General features: G+C 48.8%; 1 protein-coding gene across 1 annotated transcript; it reads left to right on the forward strand.

Moving 5' to 3' along the window:
- Positions 1–671: 671 nt before the first annotated feature.
- On the forward strand, positions 672–22,420 carry apba2b (amyloid beta (A4) precursor protein-binding, family A, member 2b). The gene is made up of 13 exons (XM_047041953.1): positions 672–805; positions 10,913–11,571; positions 11,942–12,619; positions 13,004–13,090; positions 13,391–13,430; positions 14,264–14,409; positions 17,721–17,807; positions 18,617–18,802; positions 19,531–19,710; positions 19,882–20,094; positions 20,247–20,366; positions 20,663–20,803; positions 20,884–22,420. The coding sequence occupies exons 2-13, from the start codon at positions 10,933–10,935 to the stop codon at positions 20,953–20,955; spliced, it is 2,589 nt and encodes an 862-aa protein (XP_046897909.1). The 5' UTR covers positions 672–805; positions 10,913–10,932; the 3' UTR covers positions 20,956–22,420.
- Positions 22,421–22,422: the final 2 nt, after the last annotated feature.

Here is a 22,422-nt window from a genome sequence, read left to right on the forward strand (position 1 = left end):
ATAACGTAATTTAGGACGATTGGATACATGATTACCCATCTGCAAAATCCATCCGCGGTATTTTAGCCGGGATTATTGCCTCAGATTAGAGCCGGCATATCATTTTACTCTTTGCTGTTGTTTCTGGAGAAGTAAAGCCATTTATGTGACAATCAGGGTTCACTTCTCTTTGAGGAGACAAGTGTCTCTTTCTTTCTGTTTCTTTTCCGTTTCAGAGTGAGAGGCAAGCCTGATATGAGGATAATCAGCACACACTGCCCTTCTGTTTTACCGCAAGGTCTTTGTCATGTAGCTGCAATAGGTCTAGACAGGGCCTGCCCTCTTCAACGTGAATCCTGGTTTGAAAACAGTCTAGGCTAGGTTAGGCTGGAGTCATAAAACATAGCTATTTCATCATTTCATTTCGTCATTAAACCAAATGACTGAAATTAATGTTTAAACCATTTGATTATTAAATCAGTACCGTGGAAATCAAATGTATGAGTAGGCTAATGTCTACATCTCGTTGGTCGTGGTGAGTAGGAGGTAACTGCCACAGCCGCTGCTGCTGTTGCAACCGCTGCCGCCGTCGCCACTCTACCGTTCACCGCAGTGGGGCGTATTCATACACGTTTCGGGGCTGAGTCCGTTTGAGTCTGTGCTGTTCATATTCCGGGGCATTTTCAGTGGCTCGCTCTCCGTGTGATGCGTCGAGTGATGCGAGGTTGTACGATTGCTTCTTGGATGCAGCATCCGTTTTTCACTGTGCAAGTAAGGCAGGTGACCCAATCGATATTAGCCTACAAAGCCCAGCTCACATCTACAGGTAAGATGCTTGCTGTATTTATCCATGGAGAGATGTAGGCTACTGTTTGTTGCGACCAAATATGCGTGATTTTTCATTCCTAGAGCATCTTCGAGTTCAACCATCCCGGTTATCCAACAAGCCAGCCAGGGTATGAAACCAGCCAGGATAAACAGCCAGTGATACCTGATGGATTTTCCCCTCATCACCACACACTTTTCAGATTATATATTCCATAGCTAGGAATATAACACGAAATGGTCTTTGTATGACAATTGAGCCTGGAGTATATCTGGAATATTTATGTTTACGTGGTTGTTGTATGATGATGCTAAATTCTGGACATCCATTACTCCTATACTGGGAGTTGTCTGTTCAATAACAATATAGGGATTCTCCCTCTCTCTCTCTCTACTATCTTTTTCTCTGTCTACTATCTCTATCTTTTTCTGTCATTGTCTTCCTCTCTCTCTCTGTTATTCGCTCCCTCTCTATGTTTTATTCTTTCTCTTTCTGTCTTTCTTTCTTTCTCTCTCTGTCACCCACCCCCACGCGACATAATCTCCCTTGCTATTGCTCTCTCTCTGCTTCTCTTTGTGCCACTTTACCTCTATTCGTCTTATATTGCTCATCTCTCTCTACCTCCCTCCCTTTATCTCCCTTTGTCTCAGTGTCTCTCTTCTGGGCCAGAAGGAGAGCCTTATGTCGACTGTCTGTGTGTATTGTTTCTGTCCTCAGCCACCAGCCAGCCTGTCGAGGCAGATCCAGCAGGCCACTAGTTCTGCTCTGTGTGCCTTGCTGGTCCGACTTCTGAAACAGCTATGCAGAAACACAGCTTGATTAGTGACAATAGAGTATTCATGTCATTTCTTGTCAGTCATTATATGCAAGTCCACTTGTCTTCTCTCCATTCCTTTACCCTCCTCTCATAAGCGATCATACTGAAGTTTATTCTCTTGGCCTCAGGAGGAACTTCAGAGGGGACTCCATATGCCCCTAGGTAGTTTGTGTTGTTTATGGTCCTCAGTTACGTAAAGCGCTGCTGAGTGTGTTTTTGGAGGAAGAGGGAATGATGTCTCTAGCTCCACTTTAGTGGCTTGTTCACCATAAGTGACTTGTTTTTACCAAAACACTTGTTTATCAGATTGAGTTTAATCATTAAATGATATTGTCCTGTTGCATTGTAGAGACAACATCTTGAAACCTTGGTGACAATGTTTTTAACTGTATTCATGTCTGATCCTGGGGACAACATCCAAGAAACATACAACTAGATCCATGTTCCAGTGGACCGGTTCTAGAACTGCTCTCTGTGTAATAGCAACATGAAAGAGGATGGCATGGCATCAACTGCTCTGTATGGCTGTTTTGTTTGATCATAAGGCAGCATTTCCGTTTGATCAGGCTGAGGCTGAGCAGAAGTTGATAGCAGGGGAGAGGTTGGCGTTGGCAGGGAGCAGTGTCTCCTCAGTCCCGCTGAAGATCCTGTTAATGTGCAGGAACACCAAGCCTGTCGCTGAGCAAGGGCTGCTGGGAGCGTATTTATAGATCCACGCTGGATGACACTTTACTCCCCAGGAATTAATCAAGGAATTAGCAGCTGGTGAAGGAAAGGGAAGGAGGACAGGAGAAAGATGCTGCTCTGTGCCAGTGATTAGCTAACAGACTCCCACGATGTGAGTCACATGCCTCTTCTTACTCTCCTCTGTCCTCATCACATTATGTTCCTCTCTTTTCCTTTCCTTTCCTTTCCTTCCTTCTCATCTAGTTTCCTCCTTCCTTCTGACAGTGGGACTGTGTGTCCCTCAGAGGTTTGTGCAGGGGTCATGGGGTAAAAGAGACCCTGGGTGGTGTGTAACTAGGATATTGAACATGATAAAGATTGGTCCTCATACACATAGCTTTCAGCTGTATATTACAGCCTGTCTGACAATCATCAACACTCACTGTACCTGTATACTGGATATTTGTGAGATGTTTGTTTTAAGTGTTGGGGTCACCCTACACCTGAAGACTTGTTGTCTTGCAGTATGACTGAAAGGCGTGGCCCAGAGAGAGGGGTGTGTTCTCTGGGAGGAGAGAAGGGCGTGGCCCAGAGAGAGGGGTGTGTTCTCTGGGAGGAGAGAAGGGTGTGGCCCAGAGAGAGGGGTGTGTTCACTGGGAGGAGAGAAGGGTGTGGCCCAGAGAGAGGGGTGTGTTCACTGGGAGGAGAGAAGGGTGTGGCCCAGAGAGAGGGGTGTGTTCACTGGGAGGAGAGAAGGGTGTGGCCCAGAGAGAGGGGTGTGTTCACTGGGAGGAGAGAAGGGTGTGGCCCAGGAAAAGTGGTGTTTTCTCTGAGGGGAAAGTGTGACAACAGGGCATGAGGTTGCACCCTCGCTGAATGTGCTGAAACCAGACTGCTGAGGCGTTTGTTTGAGTCTATGTGTGTGTATGTGTGCGTAAGTCTGTGTATTTGTCTGTGTGCGGTGTGTTTGAATGTGAGTATGTGTGAATGAGTGTATTTTCTGTGCGGTATGTGTGTGTGTGATGCTGTTCTGCTGAGGTGTTCAGTTATGTGTGAGGGTCAAGGACTCCTAAAAATGACATAAATCTCTGGAGGAGTCAAACACATACACACACATAGTCAGGAGGAAGAGAGATAGGAAGAGGGTGGATGATGAACGGGTGGAAGAGGGCGGAGGAGAAGATGCTAGGAGAGAGGTCCTACTGTCTGTCAGTAATGTTTCACTCATCTGACGTTTCTCTTTCAGAAAGCCTCCCACTGAAATCACTAGCTCTTTGTCTATCTCTCTCTCTCTCTCTCTCTGTGTGTGTGTGTGTGTGTGTGTAGCTGACACAGTCCTATCAGTAGCAGCTGAGGATGATGAACATTAAGCTTCATTCAGCGTCCTTATGAAGGGATGGTCAGAATGTCCCATAGAACATTCTTCTGGCTGTCCTGGAACCTGCCTTTCTGTTGTCTCCGCTACCGTGGTGACGAGACTGCAGCTCCTGTATCCCAATGATAGTGACCATATAGCAGGTGCTTAATGAAGACAGGATGACTTTCAGCATGTTACTGCCCCAGACCTAACCCTGGCTGTCAACTGAGATTTAGATCTCATCATACACACTTATGTACACACACACGCAGACAAACACACGCACATAAACATACAGACAATATTCACAGACACACGCTAACACATACAGGCACACACACATGCAAACACAGGCAGACACACATAGACACATACAGCCAACGAACACAAAATATCTAACACAACTGTACTATCATGAAGGATATAGTACATCTGCATGTACGTGTGTAGAACCAGCAGTTGTTTGAGTGTTTAGAGATTCCAGCTTCCCATCTACTGTTCTAACAAGCAGCATGTTCTCATAACCAGCCTTCTATCTCTCTCTCTTTCTCTCTTTCTCTCTTTCTCTCTCTCTCGCTTTCTCTCTCTCTCTTTCTCTCTTTCTCTTTCTCTTTCTCTCTCTCTCGCTTTCTCTCTCTCTCTCTCTCTCTCTCTCTCTCTCTCTCTCTCTCTCTCTCTCTCTCTCTCTCTCTCTCTCTCTCTCTCTCTCTCGCTTTCTCTCTCTCTCTGGGGAGGCTGAGTCAGTCGGCAGAGCTGGTATCTCCTCTCCTCAGATTCTTTGTGTGTGTGTGTGTGTTTATGTGTGTGTGTGTGTTTGTGTGTGTGTGTGTGTGTTTGTGTGTGTGTGTGTGTGTGTTTATGTGTGTGTGTGGGCTGTTGTTCAGATCAAACAACGCCTCGTCAGGTTCTGTCTGGTCTAGTGTTACTGGCAGATTATGAGACTGTTCGTTTGAAAGAGAGACAGACAGACAGACAGACCAAAGTAAGAAAGACAGAGAGACCGAGAGGGAGAGAAATACAAAGTCAAAAAGAAAGTCAGAAATGGAGATAGATACTTTACTGTGATCCGGTGATCCAGTGCTCCGTCTTAGTGTAGTGCACCCCGCCTCCCTTTTTCGATGGCAGCAGTGGTATTGAATCTGAATCACTTTTGATGTCAGACAGTGTTCAGTACTCCACCAAGCCACACAGAACGGCCCCCTTTCAATATTTTCTCAAACTGTTCTCTTTCCTTTTCTCATCTTTTTCTCTTTTCCCACTTTTCGGGGTCTGTTTCTGTGTTTCAGGTCATCTCACCTGGACCCCAACCCTGCAGAAACCACCATAACCCTAGAGAACCCCAAAGAACTAGATTGGTATTACTGGGTTGCCATTGTGTGTGCCTATTTGTGTGTGACGCGGAGGAACCTGTTGGTTAGACTGGGCAACCTTTGGGCCTTTGGGAGTCAACAAAACAAACATGCTCTCAGTAGGCACGCGCCATCTTCTTCTCTTGCACGGAAGAAACAAGGGAGGGAGGGGGGAGGAGGGGGAAGTGAAGAGAGGAGGGGAGGCAAGAAGGAGGGAGGCACGTGAGGAGGAGACAGAGGTGGAAGGAGTGGTGGTTAAATGAGTGAGAGGAGAGAGAGGGAGGGAGAGGAGAGGTGAACAAAGGAAAGGGAGGTTGGATGGGTAAGAGGGAGCTTAGAGAGGGATTCTCATCTTGCATCCAGACACATCCTCTCGGTAGATGTTGAAATTGGCATTTATTTGAGGAGTCTCTCTTGAGAGAACTGTCCTCTCCTCTCCTGATAGGACGAGAAGATGGGACTTATGCTATCCTAACAGAAGAGGAGGAGGAAGGAAGAGGAGGGAGGAGGAGGGAGGAGGACCAAGGTGTCGGGGGACATGTCTTTGAAGTTGTGTAGGGTGGAGGAAGAGTAGCAAAAACAACAGCAGAGCTGTAAACCTCTCTAGAGCCGCTGCTGCTCATCTCTTATTTACACTGCTGGTGGAGAGGGGCAGGAGAGGGAGGAACGTGAGAGAACAGGGAGAGAGAAGAAGGACAGAGAAGGGGAATAGAGAGGAGGAAACAGAGGAGGTAGTGTGTCGAGAGAGGAGGAGGAGAGAGGAAGGAGATAATGGAGGGAGAAAGGAGAGGTGGGAGGAGAGAGGAAGAGAGAGGAGAGGGAGGTGGGGGAAGAAAGATGGAGGAGACTGGGAGAAAAGGAGACAGAAGGAGAAGAGGAGGCGCAGAGTGTATTTAGTGTTACTAGAGAGACTACTATCCTGTCACTCAACAGACTCACTCACACTCACCTGGTGGGAGTTGTAGGAAAGATACTTGATAATGGTGGATGTTGGGAATTGTTGTCTAGCTGGTTGAGACTGATGGCTGTTGGAAGTTGTAGTCTAGCTAGTTCATACTGGTGGGAGTTGTAGTCTAGGTAGTTGATACTGATGGCTGCTGGGTGGTTGAAGGACAGATTAGCACCCCAGAGGCAGCTCCGCTCTGTGATGTTAGGGTTAGGGTGATGTAAGGGGATTGGATCTGAGCTGTGTAATCCTGTATCCATCATAGGATCACTGACCAACACACTACCATAAAAGCAAGGCTGGTCCCAACCTCACACACATACACACATGGCTAGGGACACGTATCTGTGTTACATGATCAGTTTTTATTTCACTTGAAGGGACAAAGAAACGCTCACACATGACTTGATGTTGACCTCCTTCTCTGTCTGCTGTGATGGAGGAGCGTCCCTCAAGATTCCCACACAGGAAGGAGCAGAAGAAAACCACAAGCCCAAAATAGCTGTGATTCATACATTATTACATACTGGGACTGAGGCTGGGGCTGGGGCTGAGGCTGAGGCGTAGGCCTAAAGCTGAGGCTGGGGGTTCTCTTCCTCTCCCGACACACTAGGCTTCACTAGAAGCAAGATTTCCAACCGCTTTATCATCCCAGTTCAGTGATGCCCCTAGGAGAGACTGTTGAAGTGACTTAAAGGACACATTAGAGAAACCTCATCACACATCAGAACATCAGAGAAGCCTCATTATCCTTCTGGAACATTAATAAACTATGATATCACCATATTCTAGAACATTAGAACGCGTCATCACATGCTGCAACCTCAGTAAACTCCCATCACTTTCTAGAACTGTAAAGAAGCCTCAGGGTTTAGGCTGACACTGCTGCCTGATACATCACGGCCAATCCCCGACCATGGAGGTATCAACCAGCCAATCACTTACTACGGACGTATTAGCCACTAATCACCAACCATGGTGAACAAGCCAATCACACATCATTGCTTTCTGATAAGCGGTTTTATAATGACAGCAGGGTATTGTGGGAAGGTGATGCTGCCCTCTCCACTTTAGAGGTGGCGGGTGGCAGGGGTAGGGTGGGGATGGATAGGAGGCAGGAGGGTGGACGGAGAGCTGCAATTTCAGTGTTCTCTTTCTGTGAGTTCTGAGCCTAAGCCATGATTACTGGAACTGTGCCAGCGTCTACGTCATGTTATTGAGTGCATTTTGGGTTTGGGCTGATTCTGAAAGCCTCCAAAAGGGTGACATCTGGCAGGACAGTGTGTGTGTGCCTGCGTGTCTGTGTGTGTGGTTTTTATCAGACCTGTGAAAAAACGTGTGTGTGTGTGCAATGCGTGTGTGCGTGTCAGCCTCCATGCGTGTTTGTGATTGTGCCCTCTGGGAAGCAGACCTCTATTCAGAGAGTCATTTCCTGAGGCAGCAGAGAGAAGCAGCAGGTGACCAGAAACCTCCCTCTAGCGTCACTCTGGTCTCCATGGGAACTCCCTGCCGCCGCTGTGCCTCTGGACCTGCTTCCAGCTGAGGAGTTTAACAGCCCTGAAACGTGTCCGAAACAGCTCTGAAACAGCCCTGAAACAGCCCTGAAACAGCCCTGAAACAGCCCTGAAACGTGTCCGAAACAGCCCTGAAACAGCCCTGAAACAGCCCTGAAACAGCCCTGAAACAGCCCTGGGATCTGGGACCACAAGCATAGGGCTGGGGGGCAGCCCAGCTAGGGCAGACCCTCATACAGGAGAGCCAGCTAGGGCAGACCCTCATACAGGAGAGCCAGCTAGGGAAGACCCTCATACAGGAGAGCCAGCTAGGGCAGACCCACCCAGTTTACTGTCTCACTAGTCTGGCTCCTGAGACTCGATTGATTCCAGCCGACTGTGCTCAAGTACTTTAATTCACTCTTTAATGACTAAGACATGCTTCATAAAGCAAGTCATTATGATGGGTTGTAAGGCATCGGCCAGCTAGGTTCAACAGGAGTGTGTGTGTGCGCGCGTGTGTGTCTGCACCTCTCCTCTGGGCTCGTCTGACCATTTTAGAGGGCATTATTCATGCGACCACACCACTCTCTGATTCAGCTGTGCTCCAGCTGTGTCACCACGGCACACACACACACACACACACACCACTAATGACATTGATTGCGGGGGAGATGGAATCAATAACAGCTCAAGGTTTTTGTCATTGTGTGTGCAGCGTTGCCGTGTGTGGTGCTGTCTGCCTCTGCTCCGTGTCTTCAGGTGATGATTAGAACATTTCAAGCTACAGCCTGGGAATAAAGACAGATCTTTCTCCTCTTCTCTCCTCTCCCCACTTCTCCTAAGCGTGAACAATGGCCTCCAGTATGCGGGCAAAGGCATTAGTATTCTCTAGGCCTCTGAGGCAGAGAGTGCAGCACAGAGAGAGAGAGAGAGAGAGAGAGAGAGAGAGAGAGAGAGAGAGAGAGAGAGAGAGAGAGAAAGAGAGAGAAAGAGAGAGAAAATGAGAGATGGAGGCGCTACTCTGCAATGCTCTGTCCCGTTTCTAATCTACCCTGTCCTGTTCTGTCTTGTTCAGCTCTTTTCAAATGCTGTTTTCCAAGAGAGCTCGAGAGAAACAGGGAGCAAATGCAACATGAGCCTGGTGTTGCACAGGAAGGAAGAGATTAAGACGTCCTGTTGGGATGCAGGCGAGGGGGATTTCAAATCAAACCAGTGTTAGCTGATAATTGCCCCCCATTTGCATCAATTAGCTATGTTGCGTTAAATACCCAGATACAAACGGGCTGTTGACACTGTCGTGAAATGTTATCTTGATTTTGTGGTTTAACAGTTGTCCAATTGTGTAATATCCACGAGGAGGTTCTCTAGGCACATGTACGTCGTTGTAGACCTTCTTGGACAACTGGCAGACACCTCACCCATGTTATGAGCTTTCTTACAGTACATGCAGGCAGTTCTAACCTTACAGGCTCTCATGGCTGATGTGAGCATGCAAGTGGCTCCCCGACACAGGCAGATGGTAGAGACGTGGACACACCGGACACTGACTGATTTCTGTCAACACACAAACACCGGCATGCTAGTCTGGTGTCAGCCAATAAAGATGATTCTGTGTGTTTTATTATGATTTTGTAGAATCATTAAGCTGGTGGGACAACTTTTATGCTGGGATGTGTGTGTATGCCAGTTGGTGTGTGTGAGCTGGTGTGTGTTTGTGCTAGTGTGTATTTGCTAGTTGTTGTGTATGTACTGGTGTGTGTGTGTGTGTGTGTGTGTTGTGGCAGGTCCATTCTCATTCACATGGTAATGTATTCAGATTCAATAAAACCTGTCAAGTGTGTGAAATGTGCAGCCTGTCCCAAACAAAGCTGACATCTGGGGACATTGAGGACATTCTGGTTCGGAAACATGTTGATTTACACGTCAACTTTATACTTGCAAAAATGCTGTACACGTATGTTACACATATGTAAATATACAGTCACACACCATGTGAGTGGTAATGCATTGCCATAGTAACTCTGTGGAATAATCAGCCTTAATCCAGACATGGAGGGAGAGATGGACTCAAAAAAAAAACAGAGGAGGTGAAAGGTCACTGGTCCCCCAGGAGAGGCTGTTACCCTTAGTTACCATTCTCTCACAGGGATAGGGGGAGGGAAGGGTGTGGCCCGGTTGTGGTGAGTGGAGGATGAAGGGGAGGAGGAGGGACAACATGGAGAACAATGCAAGACGGGGAAGATAAAGGAGAGAAAAGGGCCAGTGGGGGGGGGTGGGGGCAAATAGCCTGTGGAAGGCTGTCCATTGTGGTTGTTAAATTCACTATTGTACCTTTAGCCTGTGGGTTGAAGAAGACAGCCTTTGTTCATAACGTGTAGGTTGGTGTGTGTATGTGAGCTAGCGTCCTCCAAGTCTAGCTGCAGTCTTGTTGTCCTCCAGCCATAGCCCCACCCCGCAATCACACACTGAAAGAGGGATGTACGGGAGAGTGTTCGTGTGTAGGGGGAGAGCCTTTTTGTGCAGGCCCGTGCAAGGGTAATTAGCCATTGTAATCACTGTGATGGAAAGCGTAATTATGGAGAGAGAAGGAGAGAAAGAGAGATGGTGCTGTGAAAGCAACAACAAACTCCTCAGAGAGCTGTTGTCATGCGTAACTGCTGGCGATGGCCCTGAGCAATGCTCGGTGAATGGACGAATGAGAGAAAGTAAAAGAGAGAAAAGTAGGATGGATGGATGGATGGATGGGAGAAAGATATTATGGGAAAGAGAGGATGGGTGGATGGATGGAGAAGGCTCAGGGGAATGGGTCAATGTGAAACACTGCTAAAACTGCTGCATTGACACCTAATGTAATATGTCCTGACAATATGCTTCAACTGTGTGTGTCCTCTATAATAGAATTCCTCACGATTTGTGCTATCTTTCTGTGGCCTGATAACTTTTTAATGAGATTGCTGAACTGTTTCAGAGACCTGTATGAAGAAGCACCCGAAATAATCTTATTATATTCCCCCTCCCTATATCCCTCTTTCTCCTGACTTTGGGTCCCCCTCTACTGACCTACCTGCTAGAATGGTACAATAGAACAAGAGAAATAGACAGGACAGAGCTCCCAGGTGTATGGTTGTCTCTCTAGTACCAGAGGGTCAATTGCTTGACTCATCTGCCAACTTCCCTCCATCACCCCCCCCCCCCACTCTCTCAAGATGCTTCTCATTTTTTCTGGCACAGTGTCAGGCTTTTGTCCAACCCAGTGGGGATGTATTGAGTGAGGTGTTGCATTGTGGGACTCGTAGTATTGCCTAGTAAGCAGTGCCGCTGCTCTGGGTGTGTAAGTAAATGAGAAGCTGTCCAACTCAATAGTGGTAATGGATCGGCCTGTCAGAGGGAAAGGAAGAGATGCAGACGGAGTCAGTGTGTGTGTACGTGTGTGTGTGCAGCCTTGCTATTAATGACTGTTTCTTTGTGTTTGTCAGGACTGTGACTGTAGCCATGCATGGCCTGTAAGCAGCATATCATGGCTCACAGGAAGAGGCCAGGAACAAATCAGGGAGGAAGCAGTATGGCTGAGCCTCTCCCCCGGCCCTGCCCCGCCCCCTTCCCTTCAGAGTCACATGACAGGAAACTACCCGTGCGGTCCCACCCAACTTCGTATCCTAAAGACTCACATGATCAGGCCCATGTCCAACCGGATGAAGGGGCGGAGCCACATTACTGTGGCCAATTGGATGCAGAGCTGACAGCCCACCGGCCGGCCACTCCTTCTACACCTGACCACCAGTGTGAGCAGTCCCACGACCACGCCCACGCCCACAACCACGCCCACTCAGACTTCCGGGGTCGAGCGGACAGCTTGGACGGAGACTCCAGCTCTGACTACGTCAACAACACATCGGACGAGGAGGAAGACTATGATGAAGGCTTGGCGGAGGAGGACGAGGGCGTGACCTATTACATCCGCTACTGCCCCGAAGACGACTCCTACATGGAGAGCGTGGACTGTAGCCGCGGCGACTGTAGCAGAGGGGACTGTAGCCGCGGCGACTGCAGGGCTGCAGTGGAGCCTGTTGCAGACACAGACGAATGTCAGGAGGCTGTAGAAGAGTGGGAGGAGGGGGAGGGCGAGGAGAGGGAGGTGGGGGAGGTTTTGGAGCACTGGGTGGAGGAGGGACGAGGGGGGGGATGAGGAGTTGAGGGAGGAGTGGGTGGAAGAGGAGGGAGAGGTGGATGAGGAGGAGGTGAGAGAGGAGTGGGTCGAGGGAGAGGGGGAGCAGGAGGAGGTGAGAGAGGAGTGGGTCGAGGGAGAGGGGGAGCAGGAGGAGGTGAGAGAGGAGTGGGTCGAGGGAGAGGGAGAGCAGGAGGAGGTGAGAGAGGAGTGGGTCGAGGGAGAGGGGGAGCAGGAGGAGGTGAGAGTGGAGTGGGTCGAGGGAGAGGGGGAGGAGGTGAGAGGGGAGTGGGTCAAGGGAGAGGGGGAGGAGGTGAGAGGGGAGTGGGTCGAGGGAGAGGGGGAGGAGGAGGAAGAGGTGAGAGAGGAGTGGGTGGACCGAGAGGGGGATGAGGAGGAGGGGGAAGTACGCTGTGAAGTGGTGGAACAGGATGCAGATCAACAGATCTACGATGGACGGCCCGAGCCAATCCTGCACCACCACCATCCAAGCCCCGCCCCAATGCAGCAGACCCCCCCCAGGGAGGAGGAGGAGGAAGAGGAGAGCGAGGAGTACCTTCCCAATGAAGAGGAGGAAGAGGAGGAGGAGACAGGAGAGGGGCGGGGCTACACAGAGGACTACTACGTCCCAGAGGCCAATGGGAACTGTGTTGGTGTGTCCCAATACCGGGGGAGGCAGGTGGGGGAAGGAGGGGAGGTGGGGGAGGAGGCTGAGGAGGACATTGACCTGATTGTGGCCGAGATCAAGATGAGTATGAGCATGGGCAGTCTGAGCAGTGGTACCGACCACAGCCCAGAGGAGCTGGCTCACGACTCCGCCCCTGCTAACTACCCTCCCCCTGCACTACCCCCTGCCAAACCCTCTCCGGCCCCCGGCCCCTACCCGCTCCACCGCCATGACAGCCGGCCCAAGTCCCTAAACCTGCCCTCTGCACGCCACAACAACCCGGACCTTCAGAGGGGCTTCAAGGTGCGGGCGAGTACGCCCGAAGACCGTCCACACCGGGCCCAGGAACAGGTCAGAAGCGCACAGCACAGTTGTAAAGAACGACATAGCACGAGTACATAGCACCATTCGAAGTAGAGGAAGAGGAGAGTAAGAGAGGAGGAGGTGAGGAGCCCACAGATGGCGAGCGGCCGTCTCCTGAGGGCCCATGCTGAGACACACACCTGCTACGTCGCAGGCGCGTGTGTGAATGCATGGTAACTGATGTAGCTAGCGTAGCAGTGTGGAACTGGGTCAGACTGAGTATGGCAGGGGACGAGAGTAGTACCAGCTATAGAACTATAAAAGTTATTAATAGGGTGACCGTCACTGTTCTGCATCTGCACCCAGTTGTGGCTCTGTGTTCCGGTGCTGAGGTCATCATGAGGTCGTAACCCCTCCTGCCCCCCTCGTCAGGTGACCAACGGCCCAGAGCAGCAGCCAACCAGAAAGCAGAATCGTTCCGATCTCAACCTTCCTTTGGAGAACAACAACACTCCAGAGGTTAGATACACACAGACACACATGTACACAAACACACACACACACACAGTAAAGTACATCCACTGTCACACTCTTAGCTGCATCCCTAGCCTGAGTTACAAAGGTCCCACTTTGTAACTCAGAAACCTTCTGAGAGTGAAGCTGCAGAGTGGTTGTTGGTGTTTCTTGTTTGTTTTGGTTTGATATGGTCCACAGACAGGAAGTTGCTCTTGGTCTTGGTGATCTCTCTCCTGCTGTGCTTCAGCCAGTCTCATCACCATATCTGACTCTTCTCTATTTCTTTGTTTATTTGTTCTGCAGCAAACTAAGAAGGCAGCGGCTTTCCCCAGCTTTGTGGATGGTGAGTCTCAATCTCAGCTGTCTGTCCTATCTGGTGATGACCCTGATCTCTGGTGAGTAGAGGAGGACTGATGGGGTAGAGCTGGTGAGATGATTCCAGCTGTCTAGATGCAGGAGGTGTATATGATTAGAAGGAGGGGGGTCTGTTCAGTACTACAGATACAGACAGGCGGAGGAAGTTTCAGCTAAGACTCTGCCCAATCGAAAGCATTTCGTACTTAAAGTATAATTACAAACTATAATTTGAAACATACCTAATGTATTAAATCTGTCAATAAGTATGTGAATACACACAATATGTATATTTTAAGTACTATTCAAATTATGTAGAACCTGATTAATATAATTACACTAAACTCAATTAAACTCTAATTTAATAAATATAAATTAGATTTACAGTAGTTATACTCTTTTTCCACTTCAAGTCAGGGAGTTCTTCATACACATATACAGCATATTATGAGAGGAGACCCAATGTTCTGAGCTGGTTGTTTGGTCGTCTGTTCCTCTGACTGCCTGTTTCTCTGGCTGCCTGTTCCTCCCCCTTCCAAGCTCTTTGGTGAGCTGAGTCCCTGGGTGGGGGTGTTTTAGAGTCCTCATCTCCATATCCCACATGGATAAACCTCTGCTGCGCTCCCCCATCTCTCCCCCACCTCCCCCCACACTCCCCCAGCCATGCTCTCCCCCAGCCTGCATACCAGGGTCCAGTCCAGTCCTCCACTGTCTCTGTGTCTCACACACCCTAGCCAGAACAGGAATTATATAGCTCATTTATTTCTATATTTAATCCCATCGTATTTCTCCTCCCCCCTCCCCCTCGGCCTCCCCCTCCAGTGCCGGGACCATGTGAGCCAGAGGACCTGATTGATGGGATTATCTTTGCTGCTAACTACCTGGGCTCCACCCAGCTGCTGTCAGAGAGGAACCCCTCCAAGAACATTCGCATGATGCAGGCCCAGGAGGCTGTGAGCAGGGTGAAGGTATGGAGGGAGGAAGGTGGAGGAATGGGTGGGCTGGGTGTGGAAGAGAGCACGTCTCTGGCTCCCCTCAGTCTTTAAAGCTTCTCCACACCTGCGGTGTCCTGGGACCAACTCATCGGGACACAATCTGTCTGTTCATTCTCTTTCTCTCTGTCACTCTCTCTCTTTCTACCGACCTCCTTCTTTTGCTTTACTTCTTTTCCTTTCTTCTCTCTCTGTGTGTCTCTCGCTCTTTCACTCACTATCATGCTCTCTCTTGTCTCTGTCCTTCACTCTATCTCACTTTTCCATCAAAGGCCTTTGAAGATGAAACCATGGCAACGCTTTACTGCCTGGGTTTATTTTTTCAACTTCATTATTTCTGCGAGTACTGTAGCTAGGTCATCCGACAAGACTACTCCCCCTCTCTCTCTCTCTCTCTCTCTCTGAGGAGGAGGAGGAGGAGGAAGAACAGCACGTGTCTGTAGATGAATGGGCCATATGGTGCTCAGCAGAGCCAGCAGAACCGGCTCCTTCATCTTAAACCCTCTCACACACACACACTCTCTCTTTCTCTCTCTCTCTCTCTCTCTCTCTCTCTCTCTCTCTCTCTCTCTCTCTCTCTCTCTCTCTCTCTCTCTCTCTCTCTCTCTCTCTCTCTCTCTCTCTCTCTCTTTCTCTCTCTCTCTCTCTCACACACACACACACATACACACACACACCCACAAAGAAACACACACACACACATACCTTCTTCAACAAAGTCCTGACTGCTGTGGTCCAAAACCAGACCATATAACAAGCCAACAACAACAACAACATCCCACCCAGACAACTTGAATTGCACCTGGATCCTTTAAAAGTGTGACCCTGAGAGCACAACACTGGGACTTGACATTGACACTGTGTGGGAAATTACACATGGTGTTGCAGTTTAACAAGGTTGGATAATTTATGCGCATCTTTTTGGCATGATGTGCCTCTCATTTATATTCAGGTTGCAACAGCTCACCGCCCACTCTTGCTCCTTCCAAACTCGCAGCTGGCTTCTCACTAGCTGGCTGTTAGCTCTTCATTCCTAACTAGCTACTAGCGTCTTCCTACGGGCTAGCTGCTAGCTTCTCATTCCTGGCTGTCTGCTAGCTCCTTTCTAGATGGACCACTGTTGCTGAAGATGGAGAGACTGGTTTATTCTAGATATATCTTTGTCTCTCTTCATCATACAGGCATATTCCGCTATTTTCTTTTCTGCCTCACATAAATCCCCTCTTTGTTACACCATGTTCTAAAGGCCTACATCGTGAAGTTCATCCTCTGTCTTCTATCGGTAAACTTGAACATTCTAGAATCAGGTTGTTCTAAAACTCAGACGGTTTGTATTGAGGTTGGCGTGATCTGAAAGGGTGTCATGTTATCAGGAGCATCTTTGATACATTAAGCTTCAAAAGGAGAACTCAGGAATGCCTCTCACTCATCTATAGAGGTAGCCTACTGTAATGTGTTCATCTGAAGTTCTGACGATCAGCCTTCTGCTGTAGTTTGAAAAGGAAGAACAATAGCAGTGTCAAACTCATTTTTGCATGTGTTATGATTTGATGTTTCCAAATAGAGAAAAAATAGCAATTATCTCCCTCTAATTGCTGTTTTGATTTGTTTCAGCCAAACATGGTTGTGCCACCTCTCTGTCAATGTTTGTCTCCTCCTGCCTTTTTCCATCTGGCTCTCTCTATGTGTATCTTCATATGTCTCTCGACCTATACCTTACTCTCTTCTCTCTCACTGTATGTCTCACTATACTTCTCTCTCTTTCTAGCTCTCTCTGTCTTTCCATTTATCTCTTCTAGAAATGGAATAGTGTCCTCTCCATTCCTCCCCCTCTCTCTCCCTCTCTCTGCTCACATGTTCAGAGCAGAGAGGTGGCACACGTGCTTCTGGCTGTTCGGTTTTCCTCTCTTTCTTATCTTCCTTCTTTACTTCCTGTCCTCCTGTGTTTGCTGCCGACCCCGTTCTGTCCCTGCCCCGCCTCTCCTGTCCCGCCTGCCCGACCACGCCCATGCCATGCCTGGCCACGCCCACCAGAGGGTTCAGAAGGCTGCCAAAATCAAGAAAAAGGCGGTGTGTAAAAATACACAATCTGAATATACCAAAGAAGTACCGCCACCTTCCCCATACTCTCCCCTTCCTCCACCCAGCCATCTGTGTGTGTCTGCATGTATGTGTGTGTCATACATAGCTGGCATCACTGAGAGCTGGAGGATCTTCGTATCCCAGCAGCCTCTAAACAACCGCAGAACAACAAGCCTCTCTAATCTGAGTTACTAGAAACTATTAGTAAATGGGTATCCACTATCACATTAACAGCAACAGTTGTGTACAGGATATTTGAGCTGAACTGTCTATTTATGATGTTTATACTGTGTTGTTTACACTAATCTGCTCATTTTACACACTGCAGCCACGTTAATTAATTACTAGAAATCATACCTAATTTGATTAGTGTGCAGGACACAGCGATTACTGCAAGGGTTCTGCTCTGCCATGCTCCTCTCTCCTCCTCTCGTCTCCTCTCTTCCTCTCCTTTCCTCTCCTTTCCCCCTCTCCTTTCCTCTCCTTTCCCCCTCTCCTTTCCTCTCCTTTCCCCCTCTCCTCTCTTCTCCTTTCCTCCTCTCCTCTCTTCTCCTTTCCTCCTCTCCTCTCTTCTCCTTTCCCCCTCTCCTCTCTTCTCCTTTCCTCCTCTCCTCTCTTCTCCTTTCCTCCTCTCTCTATTTATCCTGGCACACTCATGCCTCAGCCAGCTGGGAATGGGTTAGAAATACTGCACTGTGCCATGTCGCAGTGCCCACTCTCCATCATCACTATGGCAATGAAACCGAGTGCCAAGCAGGTCCCCATGACCCCAGCCTTCGGTTCTGCCTCACCCCTTCCCATTTCTTACCCCCTGCCCTTACACTCACCCCTCACCGTCCAGCCTTTACTGCTGACTCACCCCGTCCCCTCCCCTGTATCACCCATCACCATGGCCCCCATTTGGTGTGCATGTATGCTTTCTCAGCTGTAGCTTGTATGAGTCTAACTGGTGTTGCTACCTGTGTCTCTCTGCTTCTGATGCTCATCTATAGACAGTTCTGACACAACACAGACACAATAGAGACAACGTACAGACAGACACGTAAGACGCGATTGAGTTAGTGATTCAGTTCAGTCGTCTAGATCTCCAGGTCTGGGGTGTGTGACGGTACCAGGCTCCAGTTGTGGGTGTGTGTAGCAGCATGGCTAGCTGGCTCTTCTTCAGTGCACTCTGACCCATGTTCCTCCTGTGTGTGTCCTTCCAGAGCCCAGAGGGGGATGGACAGAGCCTGACGGAGGTGGACCTGTTCATCTCCACACAGAGGATCAAGGTCCTCAATGCTGACTCACAGGTACACACACATACACACACAGACAGACACACACAGCCCTAACCCTAACAGGCACATCCCCAGTGACTGTCACAGACAGCTATTATTCATCATCATCAAATCTGGTGACGTTTATATCTGGCACATTTGAGTCTCCACAGACGGAGAGAGAGACAGAAAAAAAAGGACTGAAAGAGGTACCAATAGAGAGGGAAAACAGAGAAAGGCCGAGTGAGAAAGAGAGAGAGGGAGGGAAATCGCTTTAGCAAAGCCAAAAAGCTTGTGGACATCTGGCTGCAGACAGAGCAGAGCACAAATGAACCTTATATAAATATGTGTCTTCAGCATGTGATCTAACATTGTGACACATAACATCCGTTATATCCCGACATGGTCATCATTCAGCTGGTATAACCCTGAACCTGTGTTGTCCCTCTAAGATCTGAATCAAAGTCCGTTTTTGTAGCGATTTGTTTGTATGCTCATTTGTTTGTGTGTGGTTGGCTCGAGCTGTGGAGCAGTTGTCTGTCTTCCTAACAGCAGGCAGTGCGTGGGCTGCCTGGCGCACACCAACATGCTGCAATGCAGTCTCTTCTCCTCTCCCCTCTCCCCTCTTCTAGGGTGTGTGTAAGGACAGGTCAGGATCTGACCCTTCAGGGACAGTCCAATGTACAGCCCATTAGACTTACTAATAGAGGCTTTCTAAACGTACTTAAATCTACCACACACACAAACACACTCAATGATATTATCGTCTGGTGACCAATAACCTGTTGATGGTGCTGTTGTTGTTTTTAATGATGATGGTGTTGACGTTGTTGTGCTCCCAGGAGACGATGATGGACAATGCGTTGCGTACCATCTCGTACATCGCTGACATCGGGAACATTGTGGTTCTGATGGCTCGGCGCCGCATGCCCCGGACCGCCTCCCAGGACTGCATAGAGACCACGCCAGGGGCACCAGACACCAAGAAACAGTACAAGATGATCTGCCACGTCTTTGAGTCTGAGGACGTGAGTCTGTGTGTGCGACAGAGAGAGAGAGAGAGAGAGAGAGAGAGAGAGAGAGAGAGAGAGAGAGAGATGAGGGATGGAGGCGCTACTCTGCAATGGTGACAAGATGGTACTGAGGGCAGAGGGCCTGGTCCTTGTCACTGAGCTGTTGAGCTGTTGTGACAGGGTGTTAGTGTTAAATCACAGACCTTCCTGCTGTGAGAGCCAGGGAGGTGTTAAAACCAGCTAGCCGCCTGGGGGGGGGGGGGATGGGGGGGGGGGGTCACATGACCTGGAGAGGACATGTCATGTGACCTTGGTCACAGCCAGAGATGCAGCAGAGCAAAGATGATGCTGATTGAGTATATCTCTCCACTATCCTGCCAGAAATGTCTGCTTCTGCAATGCAGTCCTTTCTTTCTCCTTTACACACACACACACACACACAGTGCTGGGGTTGTGACAAAGACAAGAGAGAGACAGTCACTTACAGTACCAAGCCTGTGACAGACACAAAGCGAGGCCAGGGTGACACATACTGCCTGTCATGGTGGTTGATATCCTCTCCTGCTAGCTGTGCCTGATGAGACAGTTCCCATCTGTCTTCTCTCTCAGGGGGTAGGGGGTCATGTGCAGGGGCAGGGGGAATCTGGACAGACTGGCTATTCTCTCCCAGACTGTTAACCAATCAAATGTCTCACTGAGTACATCTGACGTTGTTTCCTGGTTGGTTGCGGCTCGTCCCCCAGGCCCAGCTGATCGCCCAGTCCATTGGCCAGGCCTTCAGCGTGGCCTATCAGGAGTTCCTGAGAGCCAATGGCATCAACCCTGAGGACCTTAGCCAGAAGGAGTACAGTGACATCATCAACACACAGGAAATGTACAACGATGACCTCATCCACTTCTCTAACTCGGAAAACTGTAAAGAGGTAGGAAGCTCCAGGACTCTGAGGAGGATCCATGTAACAGTTACCTGGGCTTCACCATCTGTTTATCCCCATAAAATGTCCACTTTCTGACGGGTGCACACCGTCTGTTCATTTATGACTTCTGTTTTCGTTGATCTACCTCCACTGAAGTCGTTGTGCATATCTTCCTAGCTCCTAGTGGAGAAGCAGAAGGGGGAGATGCTGGGCGTGGTCATCGTGGAGTCTGGCTGGGGCTCCATCCTGCCCACCGTCATCCTGGCCAACATGCTCAATGGCGCCCCCGCCGCCCGCTCTGGGAAGCTCAGCATCGGAGACCAGATCATGTCCATCAACAACACCAGCCTGGTGGGCCTGCCCCTCGCCACCTGTCAGGGCATCATCAAGGTGGGCAGAGAGACGTGGACGAGAGCTATGGATCAGATCAGATAGATGATGTATTCACTATCTCTGTTTCTGTCTGATCTCATTCCGTGTTCCTGTGTGTGTGGGTGGGTGTACGTGTTGTGTTGTGTGTGTGTGTGTGTGTGCGTGTCCAGGGCTTGAAGAACCAGGTGCAAGTGAAGCTGAACATTGTTAGCTGTCCTCCTGTCACCACTGTCCTCATCAAAAGACCCGACCTCAAGTACCAGCTGGGCTTCAGTGTACAGAATGGCATCGTAGGTCACACATACACACGCACACACATACAAACAAACACACACACATTTCTCAGTCATCTCTCAGTGAGTCAGCAGCTAGCCAGCAGATCGATCTGTCTAATGAAACCCTCTGCCTCTAGAGGCAACACTGACCACTGATGGGAGGATGGGCTGGCATGCATGCATTATTAACATTCTCTCTTCTGCTTCACTCTCTCCTCCTGTTTTTGCCTGTCCCTTTCAAATAGATGAATGATGAATTTATCAATCAATCACCCACTCAGTAAGTCGTGTGTGTGTTGTCACTCCCCCAGATCTGCAGTCTGATGAGGGGGGGCATTGCCGAGCGAGGGGGGGTCAGGGTAGGACACCGCATCATTGAGATCAACAGCCAGAGTGTGGTGGCCACGGCACACGAGAAGATCGTCCAGGCACTGTCCAACTCTGTCGGCGAGGTGAGACGTACACCTGTGGAGCACACTTACAAAAGCACACACAGTTCGATGCTTGCTTATGGGGTTTGTTTGTGCTTCAGATTCACATGAAGACAATGCCGGCCGCCATGTTCCGCCTCCTAACTGGCCAGGAGACACCCATGTACATATAAGGATATCTCTGCTCCTCCTGTGAATGGTTACAAGAACTTTGATGGACATGACGGACTGACAAATGACATGCCGAGGACAGCTTCACTTCCTGTGGGCAGGAAGAGACTTCTTTTCATCTTCTTCTCTGCCTTGTGATGACTTGTTGACTACTACCATTATTCCTCCATCCCTGCTCTAACACCAGGCATACTCCGAGACAGAGAATGTTAACCTTATTTTTTGGTTGTTGTTTGTTTGTTGTCTGTGCTTTGTTTGTCCTCTGCGTGAGAAACAGGAAGTGAGTGAATGAATGAATGAATGCATTGATTTTTAAATCCATATAAATGTAATTAGTTCCTGTGTGTCAGCGTACTTCCTGTGTACTTTATTTCTTGGTGATGTAAATATATGATGTGCTAATGAGGGGGGTGGATTTTGCAGGTCATGGGGGAATGTGTACTGAATGTCGGGGTACAGGAGGGAAGAAGGGAGGAGAGTAAAGATAAGGGTGTGGAAGTCGGAGGAGAGAAGAACTTGATAGAGAGACAGTTCAGCACTGCTGTCATTGTAGTTTAGATGGACTGTAAAAGAGCCGGCCTGGGATTGAACCCGGGTTATTTCCCCTTGCTCAGCAGATCCACATCACATTAGACCAAGGTTAGCAGGTGAAGGTCCGAGTGATTAAAGGCCATATCCTTCAGATGAGGGCAATACTGCAGTTCTACCATACTATGACCATGTCATTCTAATGGTTGTGTAAGTCTCTTTTTTAAATCCTCATGTATGTTGGCAACCATTTTGATGAACAGCACATTCTCACATACGTAGTTCTGAACTATTGTTTAAGCTTCTTTGAATTCAAATCAGTGTTTGAAACTTGAAATAATATTTTCTATGTGTGCTATACTGTACCACAGTAACTTTATCAAGTTATTCTGTCCCAAACGGAAGCTATTGTTCTGACTGGGTGTTGAGTGTGTTGTCTTGTGAGTGCGTGTTGAGTGTGTCGTCTTGTGAGTGGGTGTTGAGTGTGTTGTCGTGTGAGTGGGTGTTGAGTGTGTCATTTTGTGAGTGGGTGTTGAGTGTGTTGTCTTGTGAGTGCGTGTTGAGTGTGTTGTCTTGTGAGTGGGTGTTGAGTGTGTCATCTTGTGAGTGGGTGTTGTGTGTCGTCGTGAGAGCTGTGCCCATTGCCATTGCTAGAATGTGTGTAAATAAAGAGAATCTCATCTAGTATTGTGCTCAAGTAAGACCCACTGTTCGGTTACTGAAAATATCTTCATTTCCTGTGTGAGCATTGACAGAGTGAAAGCTGAGCTTCCCACTGTGACTGAGTGAGCCAGGCCACTAGACAGCTCCTGGTTCAACTTCATTGTACTGAACATTAGAAAACGTAACCATACATTTATCTATGTGCATGCCTCTTAAGATAGTGTCACGTCAATGAGACAAGATAATAAAACATTAAATAAAACCCACTGAAATGTGTC

Source organism: Hypomesus transpacificus, chromosome 19 (genome assembly GCF_021917145.1).
Source record: "Hypomesus transpacificus isolate Combined female chromosome 19, fHypTra1, whole genome shotgun sequence".
Classification (NCBI taxonomy): Eukaryota; Metazoa; Chordata; class Actinopteri; order Osmeriformes; family Osmeridae; genus Hypomesus; species Hypomesus transpacificus.